The sequence below is a fragment of the Leopardus geoffroyi genome, chromosome A3, assembly GCF_018350155.1.
Source record: "Leopardus geoffroyi isolate Oge1 chromosome A3, O.geoffroyi_Oge1_pat1.0, whole genome shotgun sequence".
Classification (NCBI taxonomy): Eukaryota; Metazoa; Chordata; class Mammalia; order Carnivora; family Felidae; genus Leopardus; species Leopardus geoffroyi.
The window spans coordinates 35,539,854-35,554,723 of NC_059336.1; the positions used below are offsets into that span (position 1 = coordinate 35,539,854).

At 41.7% G+C, this 14,870-nt stretch overlaps 1 protein-coding gene across 7 annotated transcripts in view; it reads right to left on the bottom strand.

Moving 5' to 3' along the window:
- PAK5 (p21 (RAC1) activated kinase 5) overlaps positions 1-14,870 on the bottom strand; it is a 318,922-nt gene that overhangs the window by 17,162 nt on the left and 286,890 nt on the right. For all 7 annotated transcript variants that reach the window (XM_045445306.1, XM_045445303.1, XM_045445304.1 and 4 more), the window contains 2 exons: positions 6,676-7,167; positions 3,702-3,835 (listed from right to left, as the gene is read on the bottom strand). In XM_045445306.1, the coding sequence (XP_045301262.1) occupies positions 3,702-3,835; positions 6,676-7,167 (626 nt within the window). The remainder of the gene's footprint in view (positions 1-3,701; positions 3,836-6,675; positions 7,168-14,870) is intronic.

The window sequence follows — 14,870 nt, forward strand, 5'->3', positions numbered from 1 at the left end:
AGGTATTACCAGAGTCCTACAGAGAGAGTGTACTGAATAGAGCCAACGTTTCAAGTATGCCTGTTAGGTGACCTTGACCAAGCCCTTTTAACTTCCTTTGGTCTCTTTTTTTCCTCATCTTGGAAATGGGGACATCTATGGTTCTCTTCAAGGCTGTACTCAGACAACACAGTCTTTGGATCTCAAAGATGCCCTAGCACTAGCCCTGTCTCTAGGGGCTAGAGATTCCTGTTGCTCTAGGTCCTTCCATCAAGAAGAAAACTGGCCTTAGTTAGTTACTAATAACTGTGAATGGATGACACTTGAACAAATGGATCATGGGTATGGGAAAGGCAAGCACAGCACTGGATATGTGCTCCCACATATCATCGCTGCACCCTTCCAAAGAAAGGTTCTGGTTTCAGAGGAGATTGAGGTCAAGTAACCTGCCTTAGGTGTCACACAGCTAAGAAACTGACCAGACCATGATTCTAACCCCACTTGTTTTTTAGTTTAGACCCATGCATTTCCACTGTCCCCATGGCATCACGCTGACATTGAAACTCATATGAATGGCTTTTCAGCCACTGAGGAACCTAAGTGGGAAGAATTATTTGAATAGCAGGGGCTTCTTGGTACCCTCAAAATGACGCAAGGAGGTATCTGCCTAACTCATCTGGGTATAAAACTTCCTTCCTGTCACACACAGCGTGAGGCCTAGACCAGATAGCAAATGTGGAAAGAGCTCCTAAAACAAACCGTCATACAAAAAGAGAACACTGTCAGGAGAGATAGAGGGTGTGACTGACCAGAGCCCAAATTTAAGGACTGACTTGAAAAACAATCCCGAGTAACTCTTAGCTCAGCAGGACAAGGAAATGGATGACCCTGAATTTGTGTCAGTCTTGTTGATGCCAGCAAACCCTGAGTAAAATTAGGATTCAAAGTAAAATCCAAAGAGATAACCAATTGGGAGAATGTTGAGCATATAAAGTGAATGGGTATCCCTTCTCTTCAAAGAGACTTCTTCCAGTAATGCATCGGTCTGTTACAAAGGCAGGCAAGAAGAAATGGTCTTGTCTGGGAGAGTGGAAACCTACAACTTCTGTGTTCTCAGTTTTGTATGAGTGGGCTGGTTGTTGCGCTTTATTGTTTTCAGATGACAACTCTCCCATCTGCCCACAGCAGAGCCCTCAGAGGTCTAGAGCATCATCAGCAGGGATAAGCTCAAATATACCTTAAAAATAATTCAAAAGCAACAATCACCTTCTCTAGTAAAATTCATTCTTCTTGATTCCATGGGATTCGAGTTATTTGAAACAGGCATAAAGATTACTTACAGGTCAACTGCAACAAAAATTAATCAAATCTGAGCCCCCATCACTGACTGAAAAATCACCTTTAACTGGCATATGTGACAAATGCTCCTGATTCTGAATTCAGTGGCTTTGAAATTTTTGTACAGGATCCACTGTAGAAGATTGTGCTTTCCTACTCTTGCAGGAAGGAAGCCTGAATTGGGATAAAGATGCTTCAGTTCTGTAGTCAATTCCAAACTCAAATCTTGGCTCTGTTTTGAAGAGGTGCGTGGTTTGAAAGGTTACATGAGTTAATGTATGAAGTGCTTGGCATTTCCTTTTGCCTTCTAGAAAAATCAGTAGGATGTAATTTAACAAGATGCTAGGTAGGGCCAAAACTTTGGCATGCATAGGAAATTCCTGAGATTCTTTCTAACAAGCCTCTAGGTGATATTATGCTGTGATTCCCAGACCACACTTTGAGTAGCAAGGGGTTAGATATTTAACTAATCAGTCAATCATTCAATGAAGCATTTATTGAATATCTCGTATAGGAAACTCTTTGAATGATTTAAGGATTAAAGTCTAAATTCAGGACTAAAAGGATTTCAAGTTCTAAATATTCAGTGTTCCTTGACATACAACTTCTCCCTGCTCTCTGGAGCTACTCCACTTTCAATGGAATATTACTGACAAAACTGGATGGAGAGAATAGGAGAACATAATGGATTCCAGAGAGACTAGCTCTTAAGTGGATCCCACTGACACACAATAAAAACTGAAAGAAAAAAAAAACCAAAAAAAACCCCAAAAAACAAAAAAAAAACCCACCTTGACAAAAAGAGGGCTCTAGAGAGACATGCATAGCTATCTGAAGCTCTCCAGGACAAGAAAAAAGTTCTCTCCTTTGGACATATTCTTATTAATTTAGACATAAGTCACATTTGCCTTATGCTTAGGTTTCTTCAGTATATTTTTTTTCTACAAGTTAAGATGATCTTATGTATTTTTTGGGTGGTTGTGTCCAATGGCTATACCAACAGAGATCTGCCATCTGAAATATCGGTGATAAACGTTCCGTGTCTTCCCTCATGTTCTTTTGTTTTTACATAGTCTACTACAGACCCAGAGCTGTAGGGGGTCACAATGGACACATCATTTGATTTTAGTGGAGAAACAGCAGCATATTCTACCCCTCACAGGGCCTCCCAATACCTTCTTGCTATTTTGCTTCCCGCCTATTGTTCATTTGGATTCACTTATGATTTAGGCACCGTCAGCTAACATTCAATGCCTCTCCTTCTTTAAAATCATCCCCTAATACTTTGGAGTTTTATTTACTACCAAGAACAAATTTAAGTTTCCCAAATGTAATGTGTTTTTTCAAAAAATAGGTCTGTTCCTTAGTCCCTTGCTTCCCCAAGGCAGTCCATGAATGAGGAGAATTGGTGTCATCTGGGAGCTTGTTAGAAGACAGTATCATGCCCCTTCCTATTGAATCGAGATCTGCATTTTACTAAGACCCACAGGCACTTTGCATGCACATTAAAATTTGAGGAACACTGTCTTAGCACACACTCTGCCTCAAAGCCCTTTTCCCCCCATTTGCCTTCCTGGGAAACTCCTGTGTATCTCTCAAAACTCATCTTGGTTATCACCTTATATTGGGAATCTTTCTTTACTCTCCCTGTTAGAGATATTCAGGTATTCTTCTTTGCTACTTGTATACATCTTTCTAATTCTGCACGGGTATTATAATGTATTTATTTCTAATCTGTGACTTCCTTGATGGAGTATCTTTGAGCCTTAATCCTTTGTATTTTTGTATCCCCAGCACTCAGGAAACAGCTTGGCACATCAAAGGTGATCAATAAACACTTAATGAAATGACCACAACTGATACATCAGGGAAACAAGGTAACAATGACAATTAACCATTGTTACTTGCAAGACTATTTAAAAATAGAATTGAAGAATTTCTATTATGTAGGTTTCTTATTATGACATAAAACTCTGACTAATTTCCCACCTGCCTCCTCCTTACCCAGGTACCCTTGGTGGCCTGAACACATAGCAATAGCATGGCAACTCATAATAAAATTTAGTTTTTTAAAAAAAATATGTAGGAATGGGAAATTCTATTATTTGGCACCAAAGCCCATTCTCAGCAGCTTTCTGATTTTAAATCATTGGGTATTAATGAATTTCTGGAGCGCGAGGAGAATAGAATGTTAATTGAATGAATGAACTACATACATGATATTACAATAGGCACTTAGGGAACATAAATAAAAAGGGTCACCCTATTCCCTGACTTCCAAGGGCTCACAATTTATAGAGTTCATAGAGATAGCCATTGAAGACTTACCCTGGAGTAGATAATAAGCACTTGGAATTTTTTGTCTGGATAATGAAGAGACATACCTGGTATGAGTGACAATGTCTGTCAAGGCACCACCTTCTAGAAATTCCATGACCACCCAGAGCTCGTCGCCAACAAGGTAGCTGTTATACATGTCAACCACGTTGTCATGGTGGTAATCCCGCATAATCACAACCTGGGCAAATGGAAAGATGCTTTTTGACTTGTGACGGTGAAATTTGGCTTTCTGTTCTCTTGTGGCCACATCTGTGCTGTGAGTACAATTGATTAAGAAATATTGATTTGGGGGGAGATTTATTCAGGAGTCTACTATAGACAAAAAGACAGCATTGAAGGCAGCTAGTAGCAATAGAAAGGAATCAAGTTAGTAAATTCAGAGAAAATGGCAGAGCACCCAGGCACTGGGTTTGGGGATAATAAGAGTGAAACAGGCAGAACCCTGGCAAGGTTTGTACTCATAAGAGGGAGTTTTGTTGACTGTTCTGGGGGGAGGCTATTAACAGGGGGGACAGGATTCTAAGAGTCTCCTTCAGACTACTCTACTATTGGTTAACCTGGCAAAAGCATCACCAACTCTAAATTATAAATGAGTAAATGATAAGTAGGTCTCACAAGTGAATGAAGTAAACACTAGGTGTGGGGCCACATGAGGCTAACTTAACATCTTGGGAGAAGATCTGGGTTGAGTGTGAGAGAGGTTTGGGCTAAATACTGATAGGTCTTGAGGGTAAAAGCAAATATGACTCAGGCATATAAAAGGCCAACTTGAACTTGCTTACTGGGGAGAGCGTCCAAGAATTGCTGCCCTGTGGCTGCTTCTGGTGACATTTTCAGAATTAGTGCTGAATAATAAATTACAAAGTTATCTATGTTATATTGCTCTGTCTGCTCTAGCACTGTGATTTGGAAATAAGTTCCAGAAATCAGCATTGTGGAAGTGACAAACTGAAGCCCACCCACCTGGTGTTCTCGATGAAATGTGGAACATAGGAAAACATGAACCCATGGGGGCTGAAGACATGTGGAGGCCACTGATGGCCTCACATGAGCCTCCATAGAAGAGGAATCCAAAGTCACATGTGATTGTATTTTTATAATGTCTGTTAGGGGATATGGGTGGTATATCCTTTGCTAGAGACTGACATATTATCTAACATTGGAATCCTGACTTGCTATCTTTAAGACTTAAATTTTCCATCCACAAAAGCTCATCTCTCTTCCCTAAGCTCTCATAAAATTGATGAATATTACTACAGAACATTTTGTGTCCTTAGACACAGGAACTCATGTTTTTCCACCTCTGTGCATTGTAGAGCTCTCAAGTGTAAAAGGGGGATGAAGAAGTGGAAAATATTTGAAACAAACACATAGAAAAAGGTTAATTCCTTAACATATCAATAGTTCTTACTTATCAATAAGACAAATGCTACCACCCTAATTGAAGACTGTGCAAAGGACATATGGTTTAATGAAGAAATAAAAATGGCCTATTAACACATAAAGATAAATTCAGCCTCGCTAGTAATAATAGTGTTAATTAAAGCAAGAAGATTTATTTATCTCTATCAGATTAACAGAGATCACATGACAGTATCCAGTGCTGGTAAGGATGACATAAGACTATATCAGTGAGGGCCCTCATTGTTACAAACTTTCTGTAAGTCAATATTTTATATTAGTTTCTCTAAAGAGAAAAAATATAGAAATATTGAAATATTAAAGTAGCTATTTCTTGGTTGTGAGATTATGGGACATTTTCTGTATTTTCCACAGGAAGAATTCATTATTACTATAGTTAGGAAAACATATCTTAAATTTCCCAAAGAGTGATAATCTGTCACTAAGCTGACCTCTGTTTATTGAGATTATTTTTTAAGTCTTTAATTAACAAAAAATTTAATGTCTATTTTTGAGACAGAGAGAGAGAGAGAGAGAGAGAGAGAGAGAGAGATTGAGAGATGGAGACAGAGCTGTCCAGCACAGAGCCTGATATGGGGCTCGAACTCATGAACCATGAGGTCATGGCCTGAGCCAAAGTCAGACACAACCGACTGAGCCACGCAGATGTCCCTGTTTATTGAGATTTTTAAAAAATGGCTATAAAGGGTATATACATGGTATCACCACCATGTGTAAAATGTATATATACATCTACATAGACAGTGTAGCATGAGGCTTTGGAATCTGCTAGAATTCAAATCCCAGATCTATCATTGACCTGCTCTATGACCCTGGGCTAGTCACTTAACCTGAGTCCAGGTTTCCTCGTTGCTATAGCAATAACGTCGGTCTCATAGGGTTGTTGTGCAAATCAGGCCATATCAGTGCTTAGCATAGTGGCTGATTCACATGAAGTACTTTGTAAATGTAGCAGCCATACATGCATAGAAAAAGACCAGAAGGATTATGGGGGCACTATTTTTTTTTAAATATATGAAATTTATTGTCAAATTGGTTTCCATACAACACCCAGTGCTCATCCCAAAAGGTGCCCTCCTCAATACCCATCACCCACCCACCCCTCCCTCCCACCCCCCATCAACCCTCAGTTTGTTCTCAGTTTTTAATAGTCTCTTATGCTTTGGCTCTCTCCCACTCTAACCTCTTTTTTTTTTTTTCCCTTCCCCTCCCCCATGGGTTTCTGTTAAGTTTCTCAGGATCCACATAAGAGTGAAACCATATGGTATCTGTCTTTCTCTGTATGGCTTATTTCACTTAGCATCACACTCTCCAGTTCCATCCACGTTGCTACAAAAGGCCATATTTCATTTTTTCTCATTGCCACGTAGTATTCCATTGTGTATATAAACCACAATTTCTTTATCCATTCATCAGTTGATGGACATTTAGGCTCTTTCCATAATTTGGCTATTGTTGAGAGTGCTGCTATGGGGGCACTATTTTTGTATTTATATTTTCATTGCTTTCTAGTATCCTACACTGTATGTGTAATATTTTTGCATGGGAAATAAATGTTACATAGGAGAGAAATAATGATCTGAACACACCACATACCTCATTAAAGAGCAGTTCTCGTCTCTGTTGCTTGCGGAGGTCCATTTTCTTCACTGCAACTTGTTTCCCTGTGTGTTTCTCAGTTGCGATGCACACAATGCCGGTTGACCCTTCTCCGATTTTGATAAAGTTGTCCAAGTATTCTCTGGGGTCTCCGGGGCTGACCACCAGCTGCAGAGCAGCCCGAAACTGTTCATGGGACACCCTGGAGGGCTGCTGGTCTGAAGAGGAGCCCCAGCTGGGTGGGGGGTAGGTACTGGATGAGATACTCAGAGAGCTCAGATAAGAAGCTGTGGAGATGTACTGTGAACTGGTCTGCAGGGAGGGGTGGTGGTAGAGGGTGGCTTTGTGGTACCCAGATGGGTACTGGTGGCTGCTTGAGGAGTAGCCTGCTTTGCTTTGACTTTGAGGTAGTTTGGTGGGCCCCCTGGGGTAGGTGTCAGACCCTGACAGCGGAGGGCTGAGGACCATCTGTGCTCGATCGTAATCCACCTGGGAAGACAGACACGGATGGAAAATATTCACATGCTAGATCTGAATGCCGCAGTCAGTGAGCCAACCCACAGTTGGCCTGAATGAAGAGTGCCATTATACAACATGGTCGTGGGTGACACTTACCTTGTGAGGTCCCAGGTTGTCCCTGCTTCCACCATTTACCTACCCTCTACCCCCATCCAGCCTCTTTCTTCCCCTTTCCCTACTAAAATCCCCAGAAGCAGACTATGAGACCTGGATTTGAATATAAATGGTGAGAGGTGATCCCAGGAGTTATGAAGTGAGACAAGGAAGGGGAAAACCAATAAAGGGTGAGTCATAGACTATGATGGTTAATTTTATGAGTTAACTTGGCTAGGCCACGGCATCTGGTTGTTTAGTCAAAAACTAGTCTAGATATTACTGTGAAGGTATTTTTTAGATGTCATTGACATTTAAATGAGTAGATTTTGAGCAAAGCAGACTGCCCTCCATAAAGTGGGTGGGCTGCATCCAATCAGTTGAAAGCTTTAAGTGAAAAGACTAAGGTCATCCACAGAGGACTCATTTTCTCTGTGTGTGTGTGTGTGTGTGCGCGCGCGCGCGCACACACACACACACACACACACACACACACACACACACACCCCTACTGGTTCTGTTTCTCTAGTGAACCCTAACAGGCACAGCAAGTTACCAATGAAACAGGGAACCTAATTCCACTAGGTAACTCTGCATCCTCAGAGACTATATTAAGCATGTACCTGGGAGTTATCCCATCTGAGGGACAGAGAGCTGGAATATTTATGCACCAGCTCCCTTTAAAACACTGTTTAACATCTGCTTCCATGGATATTAGTTTCCTGGCACTTCTGGCCTGCCATGTTCTGGGCTGGGTAGGCTCCAGTGGGTAGAGAAAGCTCTTAGAACCAGAATTTCTCAATTTTGGTACTATTGATTTTGGGGTCCAGATAACTGTGTGGGCAACTGCCCTGGATATTGCAGGATGTTTAGCAGCATCCCTGGCCTTTAACCACTAGATGCCAGGAGCAGCCTCTTCTGCCAGTCATTACCAGCAAAAATTTCTTGAGATGTTTTCAAATATCCCCAGAATATGGGTAAAATTGTTCTTGGCTGAGAACTACTGCTTTAGACAAAGGAAAGCAGTGTTGGCAGACAGAAGCAATAGGTGATGAAGGGATATGGCTGGGCAACAACTGTACCCACTGCTCCTAGGAGAGGGCTTTCTCCCCCCTCATCTGAACCACATGGAGAGTTTTAGTTAAAATGTGCCTTATCCAATGTGTATTTAGGCCTTGTTTTCTTTTTTGGGAATATAAGATCCCATTTGTCATTAACGGGTGTTAGTCTTCAATGAGATAGGGATAGAAGGCCTTTGTCCATGCTTTTGAACCCATCTACTGGAGGGGGAAATGTACTATCCACACATATAACCTAGCAGATATATGTAAAAGGAAAAATATGGTTCCCTGTGCTAAGCAGCTTTTCAGTATGGACCATAAGGTAAGTACAATGCTCTCATCAAATATGTAGAAATATAATTGAGAGCAGCCAAAATTTGCAGGGCTGTATGTGTGAAAGGAAATTTGGTCATCCTTCAAAAGGATTCTGGCAGAGAACACTTTACTCTGGTAATTAAGGATGGATTGAGGGAACTCAACAGAGGAATATAAGGAGGGAAGACAGAACAAGGGTAGGGGAAGTCATTGAGGGGTTTATATGATACTTGATGTACAGCCAGCAATTGCTCCCTGAGAGGTATCAGGAAGGATCTTTGACCAACCCTGGAATGGCTGAGGTCATGAATATACCACATCGTGCCACATTCACCTCCTTGCACAGGATAGAATGCACTAATCGATCAATGCACTCATATATAATATTCTGATGACAACACAGTGCTGGGTACACAGAAAGCTCTCCAAAAAGATTTTTGATTATATTAACACAGCACCCTAGGAAATCTCTACCACTCTACTGGGATGTACAGGAAATGACACGTATATCCCCCCACCCCCCGTCTATCTCAAGGATCTATATCTACTCTAATATATGGATACTGGCTACATGTAACTACTTAATTGAAATCAACAAAAAAATTAAAATAAAAAATTCAGTTCCTCAGTTACATTATTCAGATACATTTTAAGTATCCAATAGCCACACATTGGACAGCATGGATATACAACATTTTCACCACTGCAGAAAGTTCTACTGGGTAGTACCTTTCCAAATAAATTCATTGCTCCCATGTAGTACATTCATGAAGCCCACTGATTAATCTTTGAGCAACTGTTAGGTGCTAGGCACCATTTTAGGTGCCATGGGAAGGTCCAGCAGTAATAAAAATGGATGGTATTTCTGCCCTCTTGGAGTTACATTCTAGAGGAGACAGGTAATAAACAAGAAAACCAATAAATATACAGTATGCAGTCCAGTATTAATAAAGACATGAAGAAAATAAAACAAAGCAAGGGGCTTGAGATTAATGAGATGCCACCTTGGATGTAATGGCCAAAGAAGGCCTCTCTGAGGTGGTGCCATTTGAGCAGTAACCTGGCTGACATGAAGAAATAGGCCCAATGTCTATGTGGGGAGGGGTAGTCTGGGGAGAGGGCACAGCACACACAGAATTCTAAGAAAATACAGGCTTGAGGAACAGCACAGAGGTTCTTCTAGAGTGCAGGGGAGTCATTTTGGAAAGATGGCCAGAAAAGCAGCTAGGAGGGGATCATGTACACCATGGCAAGGGCACTGGCTGTCACTTTGAGTAAGATGGGAACCATTGGAGGTTGCTGAGAAGAAAAACATGAGCTTGATGTTGATCCTGATCTGCACGCTGGAGCAGAAAAGACCTTTGTGGAAAAAGAGGAAACAGGAATGCCTGTTAGCTTATTGTGGTCCGTGTGAGTTGAGATTAGATTGGCTATTGTAGTTGGGGTAGTCCCCTCCTACACTGTAGCAGGCTCATCTGTCTGGCCAAAAGAATTTAGTGGAAGTGATAGCAAGTGCCTTCCATGACCAAAAAAGATATTGTGGCTCCTCTGCCTTCTCTCTTGGATACCTGTCCTGGTTTTCTCTTGCTGCCATGTCTTGAGGAATTCAATAGAGAGGTCCAAGTGCAAGGTCTCCTGCCAAGAGTCAGAAACTGAGGTCTTCCACCAACAGCCATATGAGCCATCCTAGAAGTGATCGTCTGGTCCCAGTCAAGCTTTCAGATGACTAGACCTGGCTGACATCTTGACTGCAACCTCATGAGAATCTCAAGGCCAGAATCATCCAGCTTAGTAGTAAGTCACAGAGAAGTGACCCAAAGAAACGGTGTGAGGTAATAAATAAATAGTAATAAATGTTTATTATTGTTTTACATCATTAAGTTTTAGAATAATCTGTTACACGGCAAGAGCTAATTATTACATGGGGGAAACAAAGAATTCCAGCATGGCTGCATTAAGTTTGGGAGAACCATCAAGCATCTACGCAGAGATGTTGCTTAGGTGACTTAGACATGCTTTGCGTCCAGGAAAGAGATGAAGCTAAGACACGCATCTGGGCATCACTGGCGTTTAGTTGGTATTAAAGCCATGATGTTGCATGTGTAAAAGAAAATCCAAGGACCCCAACATTCAGAGACCAGAAAAGGCAGGAAGATGTTGCATAAGGGAGCATAGAAGAAGTAGCCAGTAATGTAGGAGAGAAAGTAAGGGACTAGGTGGTCCTGAGTCAAGGTACGAAAACATTTCAAAAAGGAAGAAGTAATGAAGCATGTCGAATGCCATGGAGAACTGAAGTAGGATGGGGCATGTTGCTCATTGGATCTGGCAATATGGTGGTCACCTGGAAGACAGCAGGTGTTCCAAGCTCCTGCTTCATCACACATCATCACACACCTATTCCAGAAGTCTGGCAGCAAGAGTTGAACACAGTTGGCTCCTTAAAATTCCTACCATGGCACCATTCTCACTTCTTTTGCACTGTTCATTGGCTCCCAGATGACAGTGCTGGCCTGTGCTCATCCAGCAGTGAAGTCTTTCCTAGTCATGAAAACACCAGAATCTACTCAGTTGAGTTCACCACTCAGGCAGCCTTGCACCACCCAGCAGGAACAAGGGTAATGTGAAGCCAGGGCCCCATCCTGGCTGTTCAGCAAGAGAACACATGCTTTTGAGGGACATACTTAGGGTTCAATTCTGACTCTGATGGCTTTAGTCAAATCGCTAAGCCTCTCTGAGCCTCAGTTTTCTCATCTGTAAAATGGGCATCATAAATACCTCCCTCACAGGGTTTTGATGAGGCTAAACCTAGAGCAACCTAATGTCTAAGAAAACAGGCCCTGGGTTCAAAAATGTTTTCTGCCATTTACACATTGTGTGACATGGGGCAAGTTATTTAAACTTCTGCACTCCAGTTTTCTCATCGGTAAAATGGGAATTGTAACAATAGTAACTACCTCTTTAGGTCATTGTGATCTCTGAAGGACTGAATGCACATCAAAGGATTTGAATAGTGACTGGCCAATATACTCTACATGCTGGTATCATTATAGAAAGTCCTTAGCATAGTGGGAATGCAAGAGAAAAGAAATAGTAAAATATTTTTTTAAAAGCCCAGCTAGCACTTATTGAATATAATATACTGGTAGCATATGTATTCCTATACTAATGTATAATGTATCCTCAAAACAATCAGCAAAGATGGTTTTAATTATAATCTACTGAATACTGTATTATAATTAAGATGCTGTATTTGAAATCACGCTGAATTTGTGCTATACTCAGGGAAAACTGGTTTGTTTCTGTGATGTGGGGAGGGGGAATAAAATGTCAGTGTGAATTAAACAACTGGGTTCTTCCCTTAAATTAAGTTTGAGATTAGCCAGGCCCAGGCTAATTACAAGGCCAGCATGTGAGGGGAAGCGGGGTCTATGACTTTTATTTTTGAAAGTATGTCCTGGGAACTATCACATGGCCTCATCCCGCGGTGTCTTCCGTGGAGGCCTGGCTCCTGTACTTTAAGCGAAATTGAATTCATTCCCCACAAGCATGTGTAACTGATCTCTGAAGATATATTAAAAATAAAAATCCAGTAGGAATCGCAAACACCACTCCATACCACATCAGGCCACTTCTCTCCTTTACCGACTGTCAACAGCATTATCCGAGTCTACTCTTAGCAGCCAACGTGTGGCATAAAGAAAAGGATGCCTGCCTACATGAATGGGACCATTTCCAGTCAGAGAGGGAAGGCTGAGTTGTTCGCTGGGAGCTAAACATCTTTGAAATTAGGTCTTTGAGACAAAACCGTGCTACTGTTTTTCATGCCTGCCGGTAAGAGGCACAGACTCAAAAAAAAAAAAAAAAAGTGATGGGTGAGGAGCAACCACTCTCACAAGAAACAATTTTTGAACGAAACTCGAGGTGCACCTGTAGAAGGAGAATTGACTGCTTCCAGGGAGAGAACATGTGGTCCTCCCTCCAGGTTTCCATCGGTTCAAGGAGAAGATGACAAACAGCTGACTTTGGGAAGGAGAAGTGAATGTCCTGGCTCAGGGCCACCATGTTGCTGACCTATAGCCTTCAGTTGGGTCATTAACCCACCCAACTGTGGGTTCCATGATGGTATTGCTGGCCTATTTGTGCCAGCCTCATTCTTTTTCACTCTGAGAGTCAAGAAAGGGGAAATTTATCCCATTTTATTGTGGATAAAATGGAGCCTCAGGGAGGTGAAACTATCCCCCCAACCCCCGCCACTAGCCATCCAAGGCAAATGGCCCTCCATTCCCTCAAGAGGATTGCACAACCCAGTTCTTCTTCTGCTCAGGTCAGTCTTTCACTCCGAGGGGGAGGATGTCTAGATGTCCCAGGTGCTAGGCACATTGGCACTACAGGCCTGCATTCTTGCCTGTCTTGACATTTCTACCATTACTTGTCACCTCCCCGCTCTGTGTAATCAAGGCTGAGACACTCACTCCTTGAAAGAATGCAGGGGCATGTTAATGGGAGCCAAAGCAGGGCCCCTTCCATTAACCAACTGCTCTTTTAGAAGTCTATCCCTGTAGGAGTGATACATATAAAGGTTAATAATGATAATTGACATTTGCTGAGTGGTTTCCATGTGCCAGGGACTGTTTTAAACACTTTATATACATAGATGCATTTAAACCTCAGGTTACACAATGAGATAGGCCCCATAATTGTTCCATTTTACAGATAAGGAGACTGAAGCACAGTGAGTTCAAGCAGCTTATGCAAAGGTCTGAAAGCTATTTAGAAGTAGAGTTGGTTGGGGCGCCTGGGTGGCTTAGTCGGTTAAGTGTCTGACGTTGGCTCAGGTCACAATCTTGCGGTTTGTGAGTTCAAGCCCTGTGTTGGGCTCTGTGCTGATACCTCAGAGCCTGGAGCCTGCTTCGGATTCTGTGTCTCCCTCTCTCCTTGCCCCTCCCCTACTCTCTCTCTCTTCTCTCTCTGTCTTTCAAAAATAAACAAACATTAAAATAAAAAAAGTAGAGGTGGGATTCAAATTCAGATAATGTCACTTTAGAACTTGGGCCTTTGATACGTTGTCAGAGATACCCTTCAGTGATAAAAAGGTAGACATGGTCAGAGCAGAGGTGGGCATGGTGTGGAAAGACAACTACAGAGCAAAAGCATGGTTAAAGTATTTCACCAGGGGCTCAGATGTCTGGGAGGCCAGGAGCAGAATGCTAGAAATACAAGGGCCAGAAAATGATGAATGATAATGCCTGGGGTGGTGAGGGAGGTGAAGATAAATTAAGTTTGTTTGTTTGTTTGTTTGTTTTTTTTGAAGTGTTGGCTTAGAGAAATCAGCTCAAAATACACAGCAAAGAAATAACCATCACAGCAAAATGAGCTGATCATCTATGTACAGAACTCATCACTTTCATTATTGCGTTGGCCAGACCAGAACTTTGTGTTCACCTACAGTAATTTCCTTTCTTTTGCTAAGAAGAAAGCAAGCCCAAGCTTTCTTCTGTAACAAGCCCTCGTGGCCCTCTTACATGGTCCTTAAACTGCTCTAATTATTTCATTGTCTCACTCTAAATAATCTTTCCCATGATACCCTATATTTGGAAGTGGGTGAAAAAATCTGATGAATTTGTTCATGTATATTATTTTGCACAGACACACACGTTTGTGCATGTAAGCAAGGCTTTCAAAGGAGTAAAGCTTGACCTGTGTGATCTTTTTCACAACTGATCTACAAATATATATTCTAGAAAAAAAAAAGTACATTCAGAGTGTAGTATCTTGAGACGGATATAGATTTTAATCATTTAGTGAAACCACAATGCAGTAGAAGCAGGCCAATGAAAAGTACAGATATTTAACAAGCAAATCCAATGTACCTTTCCAAAACATCTATGTAAGTGATTCACCTCTGAAGACATTGCAAGGGCACAGGACTAGAAGCAGGGGTGGAAAACAACACCAGAAAGGCTTTCTTCCCACCCCTCCTGAGAGAATGGTCCTGGGATTTTGTGAAAGAGTAACTTCATAGAAATGAGACCATGGTCCACATACTTTTAAGGGGGGGACTTCCAAATGGCAAGATGTAATAAGAGCAGACTAGACCGTTTTGCAAATTATCACCGAACCTGCCAAAGTGCTTAGCTGCAGTGCTATGAGACCAGTAATTATCATTGAAAATCGAATACGTTCTGAAAAGGAATTCTCTCTACG